At 48.1% G+C, this 22,604-nt stretch overlaps 1 protein-coding gene across 1 annotated transcript in view; it reads left to right on the forward strand.

The window, feature by feature from the left end:
- Positions 1 to 22,604, forward strand: part of SLC4A5 (solute carrier family 4 member 5) — a 101,196-nt gene that overhangs the window by 62,280 nt on the left and 16,312 nt on the right. Inside the window, exons 8-17 of the mRNA XM_036749467.1 lie at positions 419 to 506; positions 4,110 to 4,264; positions 4,363 to 4,524; positions 6,533 to 6,707; positions 8,154 to 8,287; positions 9,502 to 9,773; positions 14,740 to 14,801; positions 18,945 to 19,145; positions 22,113 to 22,226; positions 22,397 to 22,558. Of these exons, the coding sequence (XP_036605362.1) occupies positions 419 to 506; positions 4,110 to 4,264; positions 4,363 to 4,524; positions 6,533 to 6,707; positions 8,154 to 8,287; positions 9,502 to 9,773; positions 14,740 to 14,801; positions 18,945 to 19,145; positions 22,113 to 22,226; positions 22,397 to 22,558 (1,525 nt within the window). The remainder of the gene's footprint in view (positions 1 to 418; positions 507 to 4,109; positions 4,265 to 4,362; positions 4,525 to 6,532; positions 6,708 to 8,153; positions 8,288 to 9,501; positions 9,774 to 14,739; positions 14,802 to 18,944; positions 19,146 to 22,112; positions 22,227 to 22,396; positions 22,559 to 22,604) is intronic.

Raw genomic sequence — 22,604 nt, forward strand, 5'->3', positions numbered from 1 at the left:
GTGCAAGTCCTGCCTTGAACACAGAGTGGCTGTGAGGTCTTGGGCAGGTCACTTAACTTGAAGGGCTGCAAGCACCTCTCTAAGTTGCAGAGAAGGTGCCAACCTGCATTAGTGGAGAGAGTTTACTCAGCTGGGAGTTCCCCATACCGTTGTAATCAGAAGTTCAGACTCTAGTCCCAAACACACATAGATTTTAAAGGACAGAAAGAGTCAGCTGAAGCATAATAAGACTTTAAGAAAAGGCATTGCTCCGTGTCCAGACTTCTCCACTCTCTCCTTCTTCTTCTTCCTCACCTGCAAAATGGGAATAAAAAGTCAGGTATCATCTACCTCACCAGCTTGTTGTTGAGAAAGTGTTTTGGCCATGGAAAAGTGTTGTCATGTGAGCGATCATCCTCTCTCTGCATCTTCTCCCCAGATTCCTGTTCATCCTACTAGGCCCTCACGGGAAAGCCAAGTCCTACACCGAAATTGGCCGGGCCATTGCGACCCTCATGGTCGATGACGTAAGTAGCCTGGCCCCATTGAGTGCTCCTATGTCACACCAGATAACTGTCCATGCTGGAAGGAGAGCTGGGGACAGGGGCCCCTGAGCCAGAGCTGAATGCAGGAGCATCAGAGAGAGCCGGGCCTGTGGAGGATGGGGCCAGAACTAGTAACTAAACAGGGGGAAGAGGGGAGGCTGGAAGCCTCAGAGGCCAAAGGTCTGAAAGCTATGAATAAGTTTCAAATACCTACGTATCTCTAATGATAATCTGCCAAGGCTTTCCTCAGAGATTTCAGTGACTTGAAGGGTTGGGAAGGCTGAGGAGAAAAAGTTCACAGCCTTGGTGCCCTACACTGGTCATCTAATTCAGTGAAAGTAAGTCTAAGCCCCTCTCAACAAACCTACCGGGAGCTCAAAGATACACAAGCCTATAGGGAGCTCAGAGTTATGCAAGCCTACAGGGAGCTCAGAGCTATGATGCAAGCCTACCGGGAGCTCAGAGCTATGCAGAGCCTGGCACTCAGTGCTGGGGATCCAAGGACTAAAAACCAAGCCTGCCATCAAGTTGCTTAAAGTAAATATGGAAGGGAAGGAAGAGAGGGCCTCTCTGCAAATAAGCAAAATCTCAAATAATAGTCTCATGTATTAAAAAAGATAAAATAGGAATAGAAACTGATGGATGGAGAGGAAACATCCCAGCAAGACACTGAGGGAGCAATCCATGGAGCTTCCCCTGGAGATCAGGGCAGGCTTTGTAGAAGAGGCTGCTCCTTGGAAGAAGAGAAGAATATCCACAGGCAGAGGCGAGAAGGGAAAGAGGCAAGCAAAAGCAGGGCATAGAAAGAGGTCCTGCTTGTCTGAAACAGGGAAGGCACAAACTCCAAACTAATAATCCTGTTTAATCCTGTAGGCACAGGGAACCAACGAAGCTTTTTGAGGAGAGGAGAGATGTGATCAGGCCTGTGACTTAGGAAGATGATTTTGGCAGCCTTGTGAAGAATAGATTGAATTAGTCGATCAACAAACCTCTGTGAAGTGTTCTTGTGTTAAGTCTGGAGATACAAAGAAAGGCAAAAGCAGCCCATGACCTCAGAGAGTTCACATTCTAATAGAGGAGGCGACATGTAAATAACTAAATGCATACGACATAGAGAGAGATGGCAGGTAGCCTTGTTACGTTCAATTGTTTTTCAGTCATGTCCAACTCTCCATTTGGGGTTTTCTTGGCAGAGAAATTGGACTGGTTTGCCATGTTCTTCTCCAGCCCATTTTACAGATGAGAAAACTGAAACAAACAGGGTTAAGTGACTTTCCCAGGGTCACACAGCTAGTAAGTGTCTAAGGCTGGATTTGAACTCAGGGAAAGGCGTCTTCCTGACTCCAGGCCCAGCACTCTGTGCACTATGGCACCACCTAAGTAACCTTAAAGGATAGGGAACTAGCAGCTAGGAGAATGGGAAAGGCAGCAGGGGGTTTTGAGTTAAATCTTGAAGGAAAGATCCAGGGAAACGAGGAGGCAAAGATGAAGAGGGAGAGCCTTCTAGAAGTTGGAGATGAGATCTGGGTGGGGTCCAGGCACAAGGTGATGAGGACCTGAACTAAGGAGGGTCTAGAGAAAAGGATGGGTGCCCATCATAGATGATGTGGAGATGGAGGTAACTAATAGGATCAGAAACTGATGGGGTGATGGCATGTGAGGGTTGGATGATGAGGGATGTGAAGAGAGAAAGATGACAGATTTTTCTCAGTGAAGCATTTGAAATCCTGGAAAAGAACATGGAGAGTGAGGAAGTTTTTCTAAACTGTTGTAATACTTCAAAGGGCCTTGTCAGGTCCTCCCTGCACCCAGTTTCTCCATGTACCCCAGACCCTATATATGGGGTAAATGGGGAACCCGTGCACAAAAACTCCAGTGAGAAGAAGGTACCTCTGCTGTCCCACCTGTACCAGACGCCCTGAGACACAACTGTGTAAGCCCAAAGAATCCTCCTTCCCAGAGCATCATCTTCTGGCCTAGAAGTTGCTGGGTGTCTTTAGGGCAAATCTGGGGTGGAAGAAGGCTTTCCCTATTCTTTCTCGTGGGACTTATTGATCGTCATTTGTCCAGTGCAAACTTTAGGGTTTTGCTTGAACAGGGGTGGGAGGCAGTGGGGCAGCTCTCTTGGCCAGATGTCCCCTGGCACGTCATGTTTGGGGATTCCCTTCAGGTATAGATAGCATTAGATGACCACTAATGTTCTTTCCAACTCTGAAGTTCTGTGGTTTGTACTACTACCACAACAGGAGGAAAGGGATTCCTTGTTTGTTTGTTTCATCTTTGATACAGTGCCTTGTATACAATAGGTGCTTAATACATGTTTGTTGGATGAATAAATGTTTGAATTCAAGACTGTGAAGAGAGCAAAGTGAGACCAGAGTGGAAGCAATAAACTGAGAGAATGGGGCGGGGGTGGGGTAGAGGTTATGATGAGGGAGAGGCTGAGCCCTTTGACCAGAGAAGGAAGCCTCTGAAGGAGCTCAGAATCTGGGTGGGGGCTCTGCTCTGGGCGATGGTGAGCTCTAGGGACTGACCATTGCTGTGGACGGTGGACTCTCTGGCAGAGCAGTGTTGGAGGGAACTCCAGCATGCAGAATGAAGACCCCAAGTGGGAGCGACAAGGTTGGAGGAGAGATTAAATCATGTCCTAAACTCCCAGGTCTGGAAAGGAGACTCGCTTTACCTTGTTCTCCATCTGTGGTCCAACCTGATTCACTCACCCATACTCCACGTTTCTGCCCCCACATGCCTGGAATGACTCTGAGAACAGTGCCTGGTATGTGATAGGCACTTAATTAATGCTTTTTTGTTAATTAATTAGAATCTACGGCTTTCTTCAAGGCTCAGATCAGATGTCCCTCCCTACAAGAAGCCATTCTCCATCCTCTGATAACTTAATGCTCTCTTCTCTGTTTATATATTGGATCCTCCCAGTAGGAGGAGCTGTTTATCAATTTGTCTTAGCATCCCTAGTACAGTGCCTTGCACATAGTAGGCATATAATAATGTTTGTTGAATCAAATCCTGCCTCCAACATGGATACAAAGAGTCACTTTGCTCATCTATTTTCTGTGCCTCTGTTTCTCCATCTGTAACATGGGGTGGTAAGCATGACTATTCCTTCCAGAGCATAGTTTAGAGCCTATGCTGATCAAAGGGCCATTGGCTAATAACATAGTAGTATTAGAGTCCTGCCCAGAAACTGGATTTGTAGAGCCTTCAGGGACTTTAGACCTCTTAAACCAACCTCCTCATCTCACAGATAGGGAAACCAAGGCCCAACAAGATTGAGTGATTGGCTCGTGGACACGCAGATAGCTGAGCCCGAAGTGGCACTGTGATCTTTTTTATTCTAAAACCAGTACTGTTTTCACAACTGCTGCCTCCCTAATAACAATTAAGAAGAAAATAGATTTTGGCCATTGAGAATGGAGCACTCCCTGCCCCACAAGGAGCAGAGTCCAAGGTGGGAACCTAACTCAAGGGGTTGTGCTTCTATGACCTTTAGCCAGACCCCACCCTGGTCCTCAGGAGGCCTCAAAATCTGGCCATGCTTGTCTCTTCCCCTCCCACTTTTGGCTTTAGCTTTTCAGTGATGTGGCCTACAAAGCCCGAAACCGAGATGACCTGATTGCTGGCATTGACGAATTCCTAGACGAGGTAATCGTCCTCCCTCCTGGAGAGTGGGACCCAAATATCCGGATTGAGCCCCCAAAGAAAGTGCCTTCTGCTGACAAGAGGTAGGAGAGGATTCTGGGGCCAGAGAGGGGATCCCGGGTGGGGTGACCCAGGCACAGACAGAACCTTGGCATCTTTCTCACCCACCTCCTCTTTGCAGAAAGTCTGTGTTCTCTCTGAACGAGCTGGGACAGATGAATGGATCCGTGGGAGGCGGAGCTGGGGCTGGGGCTGGAGGAGGCGGCGGGGCAGACGGTGGTGGTGAGGATGGCGAGATGCCAGCTGTGCACGAAATTGGAGAAGAGCTCGTCTGGACCGGGAGGTACAGTCCAGACCTGTGCCTTCAGCGTATCTGCTCTTCTTACCCTATTCTCTTTCCTCATTACACCCTTGTGCTCTGTGAGCTCTGTTCCCATTACCAACATCCAAAACCATCCTAGGGTGGATTCATTTGCTATGGCCACCTTACTCTTACACTATTGATGCTTTGCTGGACAGTTGTTGGGACGAGGAGCCACACTTTGGATTTGTAGTGAGAGAATCTGGGTTCGAATCTTCCCTGTGGTATTTGCTCTCTATGGGACTATTAGAACCTTTCTGGGTCTCAATTTCCTTCTCTATAAAACGAAGCAACAAAATTAGATGAGCTTAAAGATCCCCCCAACACTAAGTACTATCATTCTCTAGGTCTGTGAACGTGCTCATGCTTTCAAAGCACTAACTGGGAATCACTGAATCAGAGTGTTCAGGACTTTGCTAGACACTTAGGACACAAATGTTTGCCATATTGAAATGTACTGAAGACTTTTCATATGGAAGAGGAATTGCTCGTGTCCTGCTTGGCCCCAGTGAGCAAAACGTAGTGCTTTGAGTAAAAATTTCAGAACTACAGATTGAGGCTTGATATAAGGAAAAACTTTGTAACAATTAGAGCTGTCCAAAAGGGGAATGGGGTGCCTGTTAAAATAGTGAGCTCCCCATCACTAGTCTCCAGGCAGAAGCTGAAGGACTATTTGGCAGAGAATTTGGCAAAGAGGATTCTTCTCCCAGACAATATGAATAAAACAAAATGGTCTTGGAAGTCCTTTCTAGCCAAGAAATTCTGTGAAGTCAAGAAACCCAGTTGCTTCCCTTAAGAAGCCCAAAGGGATTCTTTTGTCAATTGAGAAAGCCTTTTGTAATGCTGATGATCATTCCAGAACAACCCCAAAGTCAGTGCTGGACAGGGAGACCCCAATGGATTTCTAGTCTATCACCTTCACCACTGGCCATGACTAAATCATCCCAGAATTTGTCAAATTTTGGACATTCCTATTTCCTTAAGTATGATAAGCCTTCTTCAACTAAACTTCCCTCATGACCGTGGGAATAAGATGGGTCCTGGACTCTAAATCCTTGGATCCCTCAGATTTTCATGTGCCTTGGAATGAGAGATTAGCCCCCTCACATACTGCCTTTTCTAGTATGGATGATGTTGACTTCGAAATTGCAGTCCCAGCAAAAACTCACCCAGAGTGCCTAATGCCCTGGATCAGATCGCCTTTCCCCCCACCCACCATACATCCTTCCTTTGTCTCTAGTTCTGCCCATCCTCCGGGGCTCTGATTCTGCCTGGGAGGGGGGGGGGATAGTATTCAGTTCTCTAAGTCAATTTTCTGAATTATTGAGACGCCTGGTGGCAACAGTAGAGAGGGTGCTGGTCCTGGAGTCAGGAAGACCTGAGCTCCAGCCTGGCCTCAGACTCTTATTAGATGTGTAACCTGGGCAAGTCACTTAACTGCTATCAGCCTCAGTGGGTGATAATGTGGGTGATAATAGCGCCCAAGGGTTGCTGTGCGGATCAACTGAGATAGTATTTGTAGAGCTCTTAGCACTGTGCCTGGTACATAGTAGGTACTTAATAAATGCATGTTCCCCTCCATGGAGGGAAACCTAGACCCCAATCCACCAATTCAATTCAACAAGTATTTATTGGGGCAGCTAGGTGGCATGGTGAGTAGAGCACCGGTCCTGGAGTCAGGAGGACCTGAGTTCAAATTCAACCTCAGACACCTGACACATTTACTAGCTTTGTGACCTTGGGCAAGTCACTTAACTCCAATTGCCTTGCCTTCCCCCCTGCAAAAAAAAAAAGTATTAAGCGTCTTCAATGGACAAGGTTTAATTATGCTGTCACATATACAAACCGATTTGTGAAGTCCTTTATTAAGATCAGGCATCACAGAGTGAAAGACAAAGCCAACAATACCCCCTTTCCCTCAAGGAGCTTCTAGTCTCCTTATAGCCTGGATCCTCAGCCACAGAGATGTCTCCCTTTCCCTGCTGAACAGGTTTTTCGGGGGCCTGCGCCTGGATGTTAAGAGGAAGCTGCCCTGGTTCCCGAGCGACTTCTACGAAGGGTTCCACATCCAGTCCATCTCCGCCATCCTCTTCATCTACCTTGGCTGCATCACCAACGCCATCACCTTTGGCGGGCTTCTGGGGGATGCCACGGACAATTACCAGGTATGCCTGAGAGAGGCGACGCGAGCAAAAGGCAGCCACGATGTCGTGGTCCTCCTCTTGTATCTGCAGGTGGGTGGAGCCCAGCTCCATCGCTGGACAGAGCTGAGCCCAAGGAGAGGACGCTGCCACCAGGCGGCCGTGGAAGCCTCAGCCATGTGCTCTGAACCATACGGACAATATTTTAGCAGAGAGCCAGATCGTAACTGTGAATTTCCCCTTTTTAATCACAATTACAGGACTTTGTTCAAATGAGTGAACTTAAGTAATATAATGTAAAGAGATGTTACATATGCACAGAATAAGCTTTTAAAAAAAATACGGAGGTACAACGTGGTCACTTTTCCCAGTGATGTTCAAATATTACAGACCACAGCTGATTCTCAGCCCAGACCTCTGTTGGAATGCTGTGTTCTAAGCTCATCTAGAGTCCTTAGGACAGAGCAGGATTTTGGACACAGTTTTGTGACTGTAATTCAGGTCTTCCTGGAGAAGAGCTTGGCTCAGTCAGACACCCCTAGGACTAAAATTATTGGAGCCTTTGCTCCCGAGTCTTAGCTGCTGTCACTCTCCGGTGCCAGCTCCCCAGTGTGGTGATCAGCGTAGAAGGTGTCTTGATAAACCGAAGGCCAGAGCTGTTTGGGGCAAGGGAGGAGGGCGGGGGGGGGGGTGTGATTTCCAGGCTAGATGAGGCAAGCATGGTACATCAAAAGAGAGAAAAGTAAATAGGGAAGGAAGGAAACAAACCTTTATCGCTTACTATGTGCCAGGCACAGAAAGATAGCCCCTCCCTTCTGGGAGCTTACATTTTAATGGGGGAAAAAACACACACAAAAGAAAATTTAAAAAGGGAAGTGGGGAGGTAGCTGGTGTAGGGGCATGGTTTGAATTCCAGAAGCCAGGAAGAGGGCCAGGAAGGGAATAAAGGGCAGCCTGGGTCCTTCCACAAAATGGGTGCCCTGGGAAGAACGCCCCAATGGAGAAGAGATGGGTCCTACAGAGGGATGTTCCAGGTGTAGAAAGCCTTAGGCCAAGGCATGCTGGGAAATAGAACAATCTCTTCCCCACCCCCCCAAAAAAATTGTGAGCTAGACACACTCACTTTGAAGTTTAATTTGCATAATTAACATTTCTTCCCTCTCGTAAGTCTAGATGAACCTAACAATAAATCAAACTTTGATTTATAACGTTGCCTGTGGCTCCAGGGAGGGTTGAGGGCTGAGGTTCCCAGGGGCTGAGGGAAGCTCCAGGAAGACACAACCTGATTTAAAGGTCCAAGAGTCACCAGCAGACAAGGCTGGAAAGAGAATAAGCATTAGGGATTAAGAGGAAATATTAGAACATAGGGAGCTAGAACTGGGGGAAATGTAAAAAAAGTAGAAAAACCCAACAGAAATCCTGTTTTCATTCAATATCACTGACCCCACCCCCCTTGTCTGCCCGCCCCAGGGTGTGATGGAGAGCTTCCTGGGCACTGCAATGGCCGGCTCCTTGTTTTGTTTCTTTGCCGGACAACCCCTCATCATTCTCAGCAGCACGGGGCCCATTCTGATCTTTGAAAAACTCCTGTTTGACTTCAGCAAGTAGGTACAGCCTTCATGGTACAGCCGTCCTGGTGGCCTTGGAGTCTCCCCAGGGGCCTGAGGGTGGGAAGGGGCCACAAGCCAGGGGCCAAAGGCAGAAAGGGGCCACATGCCATGTGCCACGGGCTGGGTCCCCCAGTGAAAGCACAGCATACAAGCAGTGGCTGGGTGGCCATTGGCTAGGGATACCTGAGAAGAGGCAAAAAGTCTAACTAAATAGGCACTAAATTTCCTATCAACCCCTCAGACTGTACCATATTATGAAAATGTAGACAATGCACAGATGAGAGAGAGAAAGTTGACTGTGAAGCCCAAAAGATCCAGGTTAAGGTTCTGCCTCTGACATATCTAAGCTGAGTGACTCTGTGACAATCAGGTGATTTCTCGATCCTCAAGGCAATTCTGTTAGATTTCAGTTGCTGAGGTGCCAACCTGTATCTGCGGAGAGAGTTTCCTCACCCAAGAGTCCCTATAACAATGAGATCATGGGCCCTATCCTTGTGAAAAGATCAAAACCAAAGCAGGCCCCAAGTTAACAACATGTATAAGCCCATGTCACTAGAGCTTCCCGAATATCAAACACTTGGTAACATTCCAGTGCAAAAATCCTATGATTCGGTAGCCTTTTCCCTCTCTACTTGTTTATAATAATTATAATGATAGCTAACATTTATATTGCATTTACTATGTGCCAGGCACTGTGCTAAGTGTTTTTTTAATTATTATTGCATTTGAGCTTCACAACAACTTTGGGAGGAAAGGGCTATTTTTATCCCCATTTTACAGAAAAAGAAACTGAGGCAAACAGAGGTTAAATGAATTGCCCAGGGTCACCCAGTTAGTAAATGGATGAGTCAGGATTTGAACTCAGGTCTTCCTGACCTGGGTATAGTGTTCTATCCACTGCACCACCTAGCTGCCCTTATGAAGAATGGAATAATGGTGAAGCTCATATTTTTAGGTCATCTTATATATCCCTCCCTCTACTCTCCTCTCCGCAGAATTCTCAAAGTCTCAGGCAAAGCACCAAGGCCTAGGTACCTTCCTTACAACCCCTCACCATTCCACCAATCTCTCCCAGTCTGGCTGGTGCCATAATGAGGCAAGCAGTGATCAGTCGGTAGGGACTGAGACAGTCTTTTTAGTATTCAGGCCTTTGGCCAACTTCGTGCTGGCTCCAGGCTCTGAGACCTCTTATCTCTGCTCCTTCCCAGGAGTAACAGCATTGACTACATGGAGTTCCGCCTCTGGATAGGCCTGCACTCTGCCCTGCAATGCCTCATCCTGGTGGCGACGGATGCCAGCTTCATTATCAAGTACATCACCCGCTTCACTGAGGAAGGCTTCTCCACCCTCATCAGCTTCATCTTCATCTATGATGCCATCAAGAAGATGGTCAGTGCCTTCACTTACTACCCCATCAACATGGACTTCAATCCTGACCTCATCACCACGTACAAGTGCGAATGCGTTGCCCCTGACACAGGTGACTCATGAAGCAGTCTTTGCTGAACTGCCAATCTCTCCTTACTCACCCATCCTCCCTCCCTGACTGGCAGCTGCCAATTGGGGGGGCTGCTTTGGGGGAGTCGTGCCTTGAGGCTCCTGGGACAGGCCAGAGGGCCCACAGGAGAGCTTAATCAGAAAGGACAGCTTTTAGATGAAATGAGGACTCTAGACTTTTCTCTGTGGCTGATGCCCAGGGCAAAAAAAAAACTAAGTAATTGACCCAGAGCATAATGGGGACATGGGTGTGTGTGTGTGTGTGTGTGTGTGTGTGCGCTCACACACACAGGCCCAGAAGTTCAGGTTCAGGACCCAAGAACCTAGACTTTATGACTAATGAAGGGTTTTTTCCCAATTGCCCTGGAAGCAAGGGGAGCACAGAGCTTGCCAATTTCCATCTCATAGATGCAGAAACCAAGAACTCAGTGTGGGGTAGTGACAAGGGGCCTGATTTGGAGCTAGGTGACCCAGACTCCACTCCTGGCCCTCTGCCTACTACTTGTATGATGCTGGGCAAGCCTCTTCACTCCTCTTGACCTCAGTTTCCTCATCTGTAAAAGGAAGGAGTTGAACGAGTTGACTCTAATTCCCCTTTCCATCTAACTCTGTGATTCCAACTTGCTGAGGGTCATGGAGCCTTCCAGTGGCCTCTAGGGCCAGGTGCAAACTTCAGACTTCCAATCCCAAGTCCAGGGTTCTTGCCACTATGCAAGGCCAGCTCCCTCCCACTGTGGGATGGAGGGTGGGAATGACAAGGATGTTTCTTTACACAAATACCTGTTCCTCCCTTCATAGCTCATGGGCCATTTGCCTTCCAGTAGTTTATCTGTATTGTATTGGAAATCTACAGTCCAACTCAATTAGATGGTAAAACTCAGTCATTTGGGTGGGGGCCTAGCTCTTCTCTTTGGGGAACCTTTTTTCTTTCTGGTTGTGGCTTTTTTATTATTGTAACTGATTTCTACCCTATTTATCTTTGCTGCACATTGCTATCTGGCTGCTTTCAAACCCAAGTGAGTATCAAGGCAAACCATGAACATTGGACCCTTTCCGCCATGTTGGCCTCCTCACCTTGATGTAGTGATGTAAGGGTCTCCATAAAGACAAACAGTATTTTTAGATTGGATAACCGTGGTTTAGAGCAGAAGGCACCATAACAAGGTCTGACTCTGGGGATGTTGCTCATGACTCAGAGGAAGCCACACAACCAGTTCCCTAATTGTCAGGGCCCATGTGGTCTCTTGGACAGCTCTAACATTTAGGGAGTGGTGGGCATCCACTGACTCCATGGTTCATTGGGCACTAGTGCAGGGTACAGCAGGATGATGGTCTGGCTTAATTTCCCCCAAAGTGTATTTCCTCAATCAACATTTATTAAGCACCTACTATGTGCCAGGCACTAAGTACATAACAGCAAGCCTCTAGAAGGAGCTCTGGACTTGGAGTCAAAAGTCTTGACCTCGAATCCTGCTTCATCTCTCAGCTCAGTTTGCTCGTCTATAAAATGGGGGTTAAAGTAGCCCCTGCCTCACAGGGCTATTGGGAGGATCAGATGAGCCGAGGTAGGGAAAGTGCTTCGTCCACTTTACATATGATGTAGACGTTACGGAGGAGTAGCAGGATTGGTGCGGCCTCTCTGAACCTCAGTCTCCTCATTTGTCAGATGAGACAATAATCCTTACATGTCTTAAAAATGTCAGAGCTGTAGAAGCAAGAGCTGTGATTATAAATGAGCACAATTATTCCTCCACTGCTCACTTAGCGCCAAAGGGTACAGAAACCACAGCAGCTGAGCCCCTTTGGGCATAGACCACCGTCAAGGCTGCCCCAGGGTACGTGCCTCTCAGTTCTATACTTTTCCATTTATTGCTTCAGGAGAAAAAGAAAGATATTGTAAAACAGGGTCACAAAGGACTGGGGAAGAGTGTGTAGTCACAAAGGGGAAGTTGAGTCAACAAGCAATTATTAATCACTTAATATTTGCCCAGCATTGTGTAAGTTCTGGGGATGCCAAGAAAAGCCAAGGCAGTCCCTGTCCTGGAGGAGGTTCCATTCTAATGGGGGAGGAGACAACATGTGAAAAACTAGGTACGTAGGAGATATAGACACAGGATAAAGGGAAGGTTTCTGAACAGACCCCAGTTTTTTTTTCAATACTTAGGGGGTCTGGGGCCATCCTGAGGGCTCTGCTAAGCAGGGCTCGTGGAGGCCATTGGGGGCCACAGAATCATCTGAGACATGGGAAGAGGAGAAGAAAAAGAAAGGAAGAAGAAAAGGATTAAGAGGATGTATGAAAAAAGCAGGGGTTCACAACCCATCTCAGACACTTACTAGTTGTGGGTGACCCAGAAATTCTCAGTTCCCCAAGTAACTCTCTAAGACTAGATGTTACAGACCAGTTGCCAACGTGCCCTTCTGGAGGAAGCTCCCTCACTGGGACCACCCTGCACTGATGAAATCACACATCTAGAGGAGAGAAAGAGACAGGGGAAGAGACAGACAGAGGTGGGGAGGGGGTGGGGGAAAAGAGAGAGGGAGAAGGAGAGATTGGAAAAGGGAGGGAAAGGATAGAAAAAGGGAGGAGAGAGAGTGACCCCGAGTTTGACTCTGAGAGGTGCCTTCAACATATTGTTTGTCATGTGGAGGAGAGATAAGCCATAGTGGGTAGGGATTCTTACTCAGGTCAGGATTGGTCAAATAATCTGCTATCTCCCTCCAAATCTGTGCTCTCCCTCCAAATCTGTGACCCTGTGAGAAGAGAAAAGGTATCAAAGACAGGGCAAGGAAGGAGGAAGAGAAAAGGAAGAGAGGCCTGCCAAGGGAAGTGATAGAGAGAAGGCCCCCAACAGTGGTGCTCTGCCCCCATCTTCCTGCCTCTCTCCACAGTGTTCCCCATGGGGACCCTCAGCTCAGGGCAGGTAGAGCAGAGTTTTTGTTTTTCCTAGTCTCCATTTCCACACTGGAAAACATCATACCCGCTGTTGGCCTTTAGTTTTAACCAATGCAAGTTTGTGAAATGGAGACTTTCAGGAAGGTTGTCACAGCCATATCAGAATTAGAGATGTCTCAGACATGCCACTCGGCTCTCACCAGGAGAAGGCCCCTTTCCTTCTGTTCCTCTCAGCTGCTTACAAGAGAGATTTTCCCAAACGTCCTTGGTTTCCTCATCTATAAGGTCTAAATTTGGTCTAAATGATCTCTCAGTCCCTTGCAGCTCCAAATCTTCTGGTCCTATGCTCTTGACAGTAAGGAGAGGGGTAAATCATAATGGTTATTATAACTCCCCTTTCTCTAGGATTTTACAGTTCGCAGATGTTATAGTTTTTGGTATGGTGTGTAGAGAGCTGACCCCCAAGCTTGGAAGGTCAAGCTCTAAGACCCGCCTCTGATACATACTGGCCATGTGACTCTAAGCTGGTCACATATCTCTTCATGTTCTAGGCAGCTCTCTAAAGAAGGGGCTGCTCTCCATTGGTAGAAGGAGATTCCCCACTCAAGAGTTCCCCTGTACTATGGAACCAGAAGCCCAACTTTTACCCTGGTCAGACTTTAGCGAGCCTCTTGTCTCTAACCTTGAGGAAGGTAAAACATGCACCATTATTCCCATTTGGCAGTGAGGAGAACAAAGCCCACCCAAGTCATGAGATCATTTAATTCAAGCTTGTGGGGATCTCTGAGGTCATCTGGTCCAACCTCCTCCTCTTCCAAATGAGGAAACGGGCTCTTCAAGCTGAAGGGGCTCGCCCAAAGTCTCCAAGGGAGCCAGGCTTCAGACCAACATCCTCAGTACTCCTTCCACTCCCCCACAGCCCTGCCCCCAAAGGAAGGTGACTTGTCCAGGGTCACACAACTAGCAAACGGAAGAGCCAGGAACCAAGGCTGGGAGCTGGATCTCCTGATTCCCAGGATGGTGTAGGGGGCTCAGGCAACTTTCACACGAGGTGTCCACGGAAGGCATGGGCATCTTTGTGACTGTATCCCCAGGCCCCGGCTCTTCTCCAGGGCTAGGGAGTCCTCTGGTCTGGTGACCCAAAAGGCAGGGCCTCAAACAGCCAAGTGATTCCTACCTCTGAATGCTCCCAGAAAGGTGGGGGGCAGGAAGGGAAGGGGCAGGTACCAAAGTCAGCAGGTGACTGCAGCAAAGCTTTTAGGCTGGCTGATCATTTGCCTCTGGGTTAGAGCAGTCATGCTTTACACAGAGTTTCCCTCCCAACCAGCCCATGGCTGCTAATGCTTGTCTCAGGCTCACCTGGCCTATCAAGACACTGAGGCTCAGACAGATGCAGTACTTGGCCGTGGCCCAACAGCTGGTTGATAGCAGAGCCAGAATGTCAAGCCAAGGCCTCTCTCTGGTGCCTGAGTGCTCCAGCCCCTAATTCTTCCCCTTGGGTGCCATGTGCCATTGGCTTCTTAGAAGCCAGGATCAGCCCCACTGTCTAGAAATGGGGTCACTGAGCCCTAGTGAATCACCCGGTGTCCCACTCACCAGGGACACAGCTGCTGATGGACCTAGGCTTCCCATCGTGGACTTTGGCATTGGCCTTCACCCCCTCAGCATCCAGCAGGAAATTCGTGATAATCGATGAGCCAGGCTCATTGAATCCAGTGAAAAAAGCTGTGACCTGCACTTACACCTCTCTGAGCAACACAGGGGCCCAAGTCTAGACCAAAAGAGACAAGATGGATATAAAGCTCTTTGCCAACCTTAAAACAGTATAAATAGGAGCATTTCTTAATAGTATTATTAGCATGATCGTTTCTATTATTATCAGAAAGAGCTGGCTAAGAGAGGCCCCAAGGTGTGAGGTCTGACAGTCGGGGCTCTTTGAAGTCTTGGCTCCAGAGTGCCAAGGCAGGGGAAGTGGGGTGCTGGGAAGTGCAGGGGTGCACACAGAGAAGCTGCTCTCTGGAAATGGCTGACTCACTCACAAATTCATTTTCCACAGCAAATACAACAACGTTCGATGCTTCAGCTCCACTGGCATCAAACAACACTAATATTTCTCTGGTAAGTAGTTTTGTTTCCTTTTTCCTCGTGGTATAGACTGGTATGTTCAGTAAAAGAGACAGAGAAAGAGAGACAAAATGATGGAGAGAGACAGAAGTGAGGAGGCAGAAGGAGAAGGAGTGAGGGAGAGAAAGAGTCCTCTCAGGTCAAAACTTGAGTTAACTATATTTATACCATTCTCCTGCTCTGCAAGTTTTCTTGTGGTCCTACCAGAAAAATAAAAAAGCCTGAGTTAGCTTGGGGAGGCCTGCTCTTGAGGAAAACAGCAGGATCCCCTTTCCAGATGTTTGCTAAGAAGCCCTTTGAGGATACATTCTAGAATTTTGCCAGGAGTCAGAGTTAAGTTCACTGGTCTATAGGCTAGAGACTCTCTTCTTTTGGAAAGAGCTCTCCTGTGCTCTACAAGCTTTTTAATGTCCCTGGCAGTGGCTTAGCCAGTCCATTCAGTACCCAAAAGTTAGTGCATCTGGGCCTGGTGACTTCAACTCATCAAGGGCAGCCCAGGGTCTTCATACCATCTCTCGGCTAACTCCATTTTGTCTCCCCATTGATTATTTTTGTTCGGCCTTTGTCAAACATGTGACTTTTAAAAAAAAAAGACATTTTGTCATGTTAGGTTCTTTCTGTTCTGCTATTCGACATCTAATACAATGGATCATTCAGACTCTGAGGATTCAAACATACAATCCATTTAATAAAAATATATTCAAATATTCCTTGGTAAAAGCAATTCCCAAGGCAGTTAAAAAGATCAGCAGGGTGATTTCCTGGGGTCTCAGGAGCTTCCTGCTCAAGTCTTAAACCTTTTCTATTCTTCTTGTTCAATGATCCACCTGGGGTCACCCAAACCCTGCCCCCCACGTTCCAGATCTACACAACTGCTTCCTTGCTCATAGAAGTCTCCGATGGTATTGAAGCATGGAGAGAGGAGGAGGGATGTTAGCTCCTGTCTCCCCAGTTCCACCATTATCCTGGCCCACAGCAGCATCCCTCCCCTGCCCATTCTCCCCAGCAACCTTCCCGATGCTCTGTTTCCAGGGCCATGCCAAGGTGTTGGATTCATCCTCTCCAGTCTGCCTTTGCTTCCTCCTCCTTTGCATGAATTTTAAAAATCTGTTAGTTGGTGAGTCCCCGGTACATTCACATTATAGTCCCTTTGGACAGTTTCTCATTGGAATTGCTTACCAATCAATGAATCAACAAACATTGATTAAACCCCATGATTTGCCAAAGGGTAGGGAGGTGATGCAGTGCATAGAGCACAGGCCTGCAGTCAGAAAGATCTGCATTCGAATCTGGCCTCAGACATTTACTAGCTGCGTGACCTTGGGCAAGTCACTTAACCCCTATTTGCTTTAGTTCGTCATCTGTAAAATGGGGACACTCTGGAGAAGGAAATGGCAGGCTGTTCTATTATTTGCCCCAAAAACCCCGTGGATTTGTCTGTGGGAAAATGTAGAACTGGACATGACTGAACAACAAATGATGTGCCGAGTAGTAGGAGGGTAAAAAAAAAAAAATGAGTGTGCCCTCAAGCAGCTTAAATTCTACTGTTACAAAACGAGTACTGCAAAATTTATGTTTCTACCTTCAGTCTTATTCTTGAGAGCCTCCCATTCTACCTGGACTGACTTTCTCTAGAGAATTTTAGTCCATGACAATCCATCTTTTCTCTTGATCCTTTGAAATTTGTTCTACCAAAACCAAGGTTGCACACCAGACTGTGTCCACCTAGTGTCTCCTTTTCTGTCACAAATCCTAAAATGCAGCAGTGACTTCCCCCCAGATTTTCCATCACTTCTGTCTCAGCCACCTTGAATTCTCTGCTGGTAAGAATGAGATCCAGCCATTTCCCTCCCTGGTTCATTCACCATTTTGATGATGAAATTCTCATAAACAAGCCAGGGAACCATGAGCTGTCTTCCCTCCAGCAGGGAGAGTTCCAGCAGATGTATGGATTATTGGGATCCTCCTACGTGATGCTTCTGGCTTTTGACATGTTTCCCACGTGCCTCCTCTGTCTCCACCTTCTGTTCAGGTGGCATCTAATGACATCACTCAACTTTCTGCCTCCCCCCTTCAGTCCCTGGATCTTCTCACATAAGCATGTATTTTAAAAATACAACATTATTCCTGTCCCTCCCCCTCCTGCACGCTCCCTAGCTCCATTTTACCCAGCCTATCCTTCTGTTCCTCCTTAAGATATAACCTTTCACAGCCATCTCACCTAGATGTCCTGGGGGAGTCTAGGGTGCTAAGAACATGGCTAAGCTGGTGGTGAGCCCCTTAGCTCTTAGCATGGGTGCTCATAAGATGACAGATTAAATACTCCATACTCAGTTGTTTTTAGCTAGGTAGGTCATGTTGGAACGCACACTCTCCTGGCATGTCTGTTGTTGTTCAGTCATTTCAGTCATGTCTGGCTCTTTGTGACCCCATTTGGGGTTTTCTTGGCTAAGATACTGGAGTGGTTTGCCATTTCCTTCTCCAGCTCACTTTACATATGAGGAAACTGAGACCAACAAGGTTCAGTGACTTGCCCAGGGTTACCCAGCTAGTAAGTGTCTGAGACTGTATTTGAACTCATGAAGATGAGTCTTCCTGACTCCAAGCTCAGAGCTCTGTTCACTGTGGTGCCACCTAGTGCCCTCTCCTGACATAGCCCTGGAGAATCCAAAAGTTGGATGAGTATCTAACTCTAGCGTTCCATGTTTCTCTCCTCTGCATCACAGCGGACCTTGCTGATGGTAGGATCTCAATAAATGTTGAATAAATGAACAAATGAAGCCTTTTCTGCTGCTCCCAGAGCACTGTGTCTGGAATCTCCCAAACTTCATTCATTATATTTCTCTATATCCATGTCTTAGCCACATAGTAAATCAAAAGCTTCTTGAAGGATAGCAGGAACTATATCTTCAATAAATGTTTGATGAATTGAATTTGTTCATGGAAGGAGCTTGCTACCAAGTTAGGGAAAAATGATGCCAGCCCTCTCCTTCATTACTCAGTGGGCATCTGCTGTGTGAAGAGTGGGCACCAAGGTTTCAGGTTCTGTTACCCAAGGACACATTCACAAGGAAAGCCAAATCACAAATAACGATGCCACTTGAGGAGCTCAGTTCTTTTAGCCCAGCTCAGAATGTGCCTAACACACAGTAGGGGCTTACTAAATGCTGCTCAATGAGTTCACAGTGTGATATGACAACCAAAAAAGCCAATATGCTTTGAGGTCCCCTTGAGAGCTGTGGTATCCAGAGCGTAGAAGGTGTAAGCTCCCCCACCCCATATCTGGTCGGGCCACATCTGCAGTTTTGTGTTTGATCCTAGGCTGCCCATTTTGTCAAAAACCCCTAAAAGCTAATGACTAGAGAGGAGCCTGAGGATCATATTTAAACAAGGCTCTGTAGAAGGAATTGATCTATCAACAAGTATTTAAGGGCTTCCAATATGCCAGGATCCCAATCGGCCTGGGAATGTTTAACTAGAAGGAGAAGGTCAGAGGGGAGCCAGTCAGAAAGAAGAGGGATTAGACAGCACCTGGCACAGAGTAAATGCTTACTAAAAGCTTGTGACTGATTAATTCATGAGCCCCAGAGGGTTCAATTTGAGGCAATGGGTAGAAATTTTGATTTAGGGTAGATTAGGTTTGGTCTAACATTGAGAGCTGTCCAAGGATGAACAGGCAGGCTACCTCAGGAGGTAAGGAAAGATGGATCTCCACATTCCTGGTAACTTTCAACAAAAGCTCAAGGACCTTGGGACAGGGAAGCATCAGAGGAGAATCGTAATGTGTGTGTGTGTGCCAGATGAGATGGCCTTTGAGGTCCCTCCCTTCCAGCTCAGAGATGTGTTGAGTCAGAGCCATTGAAAGATTTGGGGCAAGGTAGTACCATGGTCAAACCTGAGCCTTAGGAAGCTGGTTTGAGTAGCTGAGTAAGTGATGTTAGAGCACAATTGTACAGAAATGGGAATGGACAGGACACCATCCCTTAAAGACCCACCAAGAAGGCTCCTCACGATGAGAAATGTCTCCTTCTGGGAGTTTGGGAATTGCTGTCCCAGGGCAGGACTTGTGGGCTGTATCCAGAGGTTTGCAGGGATGGTACAAATCTGATTGCCTCTCTTCTGTGCTTGGACCCCAAGGATGATCCCCTTAACCTGACAGCTCTGGACTGGTCCCAGCTGAGCAAGAAGGAGTGCCTGAAGTACGGAGGGAGCCTTCTGGGGAACTCCTGCCAGTTTGTCCCAGATCTGGCACTCATGTCCTTCATCCTCTTTTTCGGGACATACTCCATGACCCTGTCCCTGAAGAAATTCAAGTTCAGCCGCTATTTCCCTACCAAGGTAAGAAGCCCGTCTGTGGTTTGGGAACCTCCTGGGGTCGTCACCCTTTGGATTCTAAAGTGAAGACTTTGGGCTGACTTTCTGTAAGCAGGAATCCCAGTGCTCCCTGGTGAAAGGAACACTTCATTTAGAGATGGGAACCCTGAGACAAAAGCCTAGTCCTGCCACTAATTCGTCATCATTATTTTTTGACTGTGATGGGCAAAGTGGGCCAAGAAGGCAAAATCTAGGATATTTTTTCACAGATCATGAGGCAGGTGATTGATCATCCCATTGACCTCTGCCCTGATGGTCAGCCCCCTTCTGGAGCAGCACATTCAGCTCCAAGAAGACCTCCACAGGCTACAACATAAGGAAGAATCCAAGCAGATTAAATTTAATCTAATAAATATAAAGCACCCTTGGGCTTAAAAATAAACATTACAAGTACAAGATGAGGGAGTCAAGATGGGAGAGCATCATCTGAAAGATCTGAGGGTGCTTGGGAATTGCCAGCGCAGCATAACTTAACGGTGAGCTGCTGTGGCAGCCACAAAAGACGCTCCAGCTTTCTTAGGCTGCACTAAGAAAGACTCCATGTCCAAGCTAGGGAGGTGCTAGTCCAGCACTCCTCTGGCCTGCTCAGACACGTCTGGAGGACGTGTCTGGTTCTGGGCCCCAAACTTTGGGAAGGACACCTGGAAAGTGGCCAGGGTTGGGCACAGAGGATGCGGAAAGGCCTGGAGATTGCACTGTAGGAGGATTAAGTCCAAGTGTAGGCCAGAGAAGAGAAGACTTGCATGAGAAGGAAGGGGGATGTGATAGCTATATTCAAGGATTTTAAGGGCTGTCCTATGGAGGAAAAGCAGACATGCTCTCAGAACCAGAAACAAGGGGGGGAAATTGCAGAGACAGACTGAGGCTCAAGGTCTGGAAGAGCTTCCTAACAATACAATAACAGCTCTGCAGAGATAGAAAAGGCTGCCTTGGGGGCTGGTACCTGGATAGAGGAGAATCAGGGGATTTCAGAGAAGGAGCCTGGCATGGGGTGGGGTGCTTGACCAAGAAGTCACTTCACAGCACACACACACACACACACACACACACACACACACACACACACACACACACACACACACCTCGTGGGATGTGTCGTGGAGGGGATGGGCTGGATGAGATGGCCTCCAAGGTCCCTTCCAGCTCTGACATCCCATGGCTCTGAACACCCCATCAATGAGCTGGGGAACATACAAAGGTGGCCAACCTGAATGGGAGAGGACAGGAGCCTCAGCCATTGGAGGAGCCCCTCTCTAGCTCTGCATCTTGGCCGTGTCCTTCACAAAATCCAGCGTCTTGAACTAAACGTGACGCTGCACCCATGGGGGTCACCACCTCATGCGTAATTCGATACACTATCTCTCTTAAGGGAGTGGGATTGGTTAGCCTGAGAAGGCTGGAAGGAGGCACAGTCTCTCTCCTCAAAGATTGGAAAGAGGACCTCATAAAACGAGGATTTAGCTTGTGCTGCTTGGCCTCGGTGTGGGGAAGAAGAAACAAAGGGTATGTTAGCGAGAGGCAATTGTTGTTGAGTCACTTCAGTCATGCCTGACTCTCTGTGACTCCATTTGGGGCTTTCTTGGCAAAGATACTGGGGTGGTTTGACCTTCCCTTCTCCAGCTCATTTTACGGATGAGGGAACCAAGGCAAACAGGATGAAGTGACTTGCCCAGGGTCACACAGCTACTAAGTGTCTGAAGCTGGATTTGGACTCAGGTCCTCCTGATTCCGGGCCCAGCACTCTATCCTCTGCACCACCAACTGCCCGAGAAGCAAGTTACTGTTATTATAAAGCAAGCCTGGATCTGACCCATATCCCATCTGTCTCTCACCAACACAGAACATGGGGAGTAAGGGTCCTCCAGGGGTCAGTGTTGAAGGTACTGTTTGATCAGGGAGGAGAAGGGGATCCCATGTGCACAACCTCTGAGCCCTAGGAGAAAAGGGATTTCGAGGGATCCTGAACCCACACATCCACCCCCTTATAGGATATCAGAAGCATGGGGGGGGGGGGGGGTCAGTTCTCTAATTCCTGAACTAACTTGGGGCTTGCTTATCCCCCTGAGTCCGAAAGGGCCCCCATCCACCATTACCACTGACCTGAAGATGCAGGTTAAAGCTTGCTACTGCTTAGTAGAGGAGCCCCCTCTTTCTCTTGTCTTTAACTCAATTCTCTGATCACCTCTTTTAAACACCCGCAATCAAGCTTCTCTCCCCAGCTGCACAGCTCTGATCTGACCCTGAACAAAAAGGCTAGAGTGTATATTTTTACGTCCAGGGCCAAAGCCCTAGTCACCCCACCCTTGTTAGGGCTCTGCCTAGCTTGCACGGGAAGCACTGGTCCGTTAGCTCCCAGTGCTCATCACTGGCTTGGGAAGGCTGGAGAAAGGAAGTAGGATTGTTCTTGGAAACTGTTATTTTAGGTTGTTGCAACATTTTATTTTTCTTATAGCCTTGTTTACATTGTTGCAAAACCTTCACCTATAATTAGCTGTTGGCCCAACGCTGTCTAGACGATCCCCAGGTCTGAGTGAGCAGCAGATCAATTCGACTCATGCCGACTTGTTTTAGACAAAAGACCACAGATTTAAAGCAGGAAGTCACCTCGGAAGCCGCCCAGTCCAGCCTTCGCTCCATCCTAGAGATTTGCCCACGATCGCCCACAAGCTCATAGGTCTAGACCCCGAAGGCCCTTCAAGGTCACTTACTCCCAACCCCCAACTTTACAGATGAGGAAACAAAGTCACCGAGGCAATGAATGATGGAGGTCCAGGCGTGTTCCTCTTGATGTAACACTCTAGCGCTCATGGGTGGGACGGGAAATCCTCAGTCCTTGATTCTGGCGGCTCCCCAGCTCTTCCAGCAGGGCTGACCCAGGTCCTACCTCTCCATCCTCCCCACCTCCTCCTTGTTGATGTCTTCTCTCCTCAGCTGCGCAAGCTCATCAGCGACTTCTCTATCTTCATGTCCATTTTGGCCTTCGTGGCTCTCGACAGCTTCTTTGGGCTCAATACCCCAAAGCTCCAGGTGCCAACGGTTTTTAAGGTAATGCCATAAGGGAAAAGAGAGGAGGGGGAGGAAAGGTGGGGCCTGGGAGCCGTGGCTTCTTGGGAAGGGGGGAGGCGGTGGGGAGCCCGGGGGGAGGCAGCGGGGGTCCGGGAGGAGGCGGCGGGGGTCCAGGGGAGGAGTAACTTTTGGTTTCTCCCCTGCTCCAGCCCACCCGGGCGGACCGAGGCTGGTTCATCTTCCCCTTCGGGAAGAACCCCTGGTGGATTTACCTCGCCAGTGCCCTCCCCGCCCTCCTGGTGACCATCCTGATCTTCATGGACCAGCAGATCACGGCGGTCATCGTTAACCGCAAAGAGAATAAATTGAGGGTAGGGTTGTAGCAGGAGGCTGCGGGTACAGGTGGCCAGAAGCCGG

The sequence above is a fragment of the Trichosurus vulpecula genome, chromosome 3 (assembly GCF_011100635.1).
Source record: "Trichosurus vulpecula isolate mTriVul1 chromosome 3, mTriVul1.pri, whole genome shotgun sequence".
Lineage (NCBI taxonomy): Eukaryota > Metazoa > Chordata > Mammalia > Diprotodontia > Phalangeridae > Trichosurus > Trichosurus vulpecula.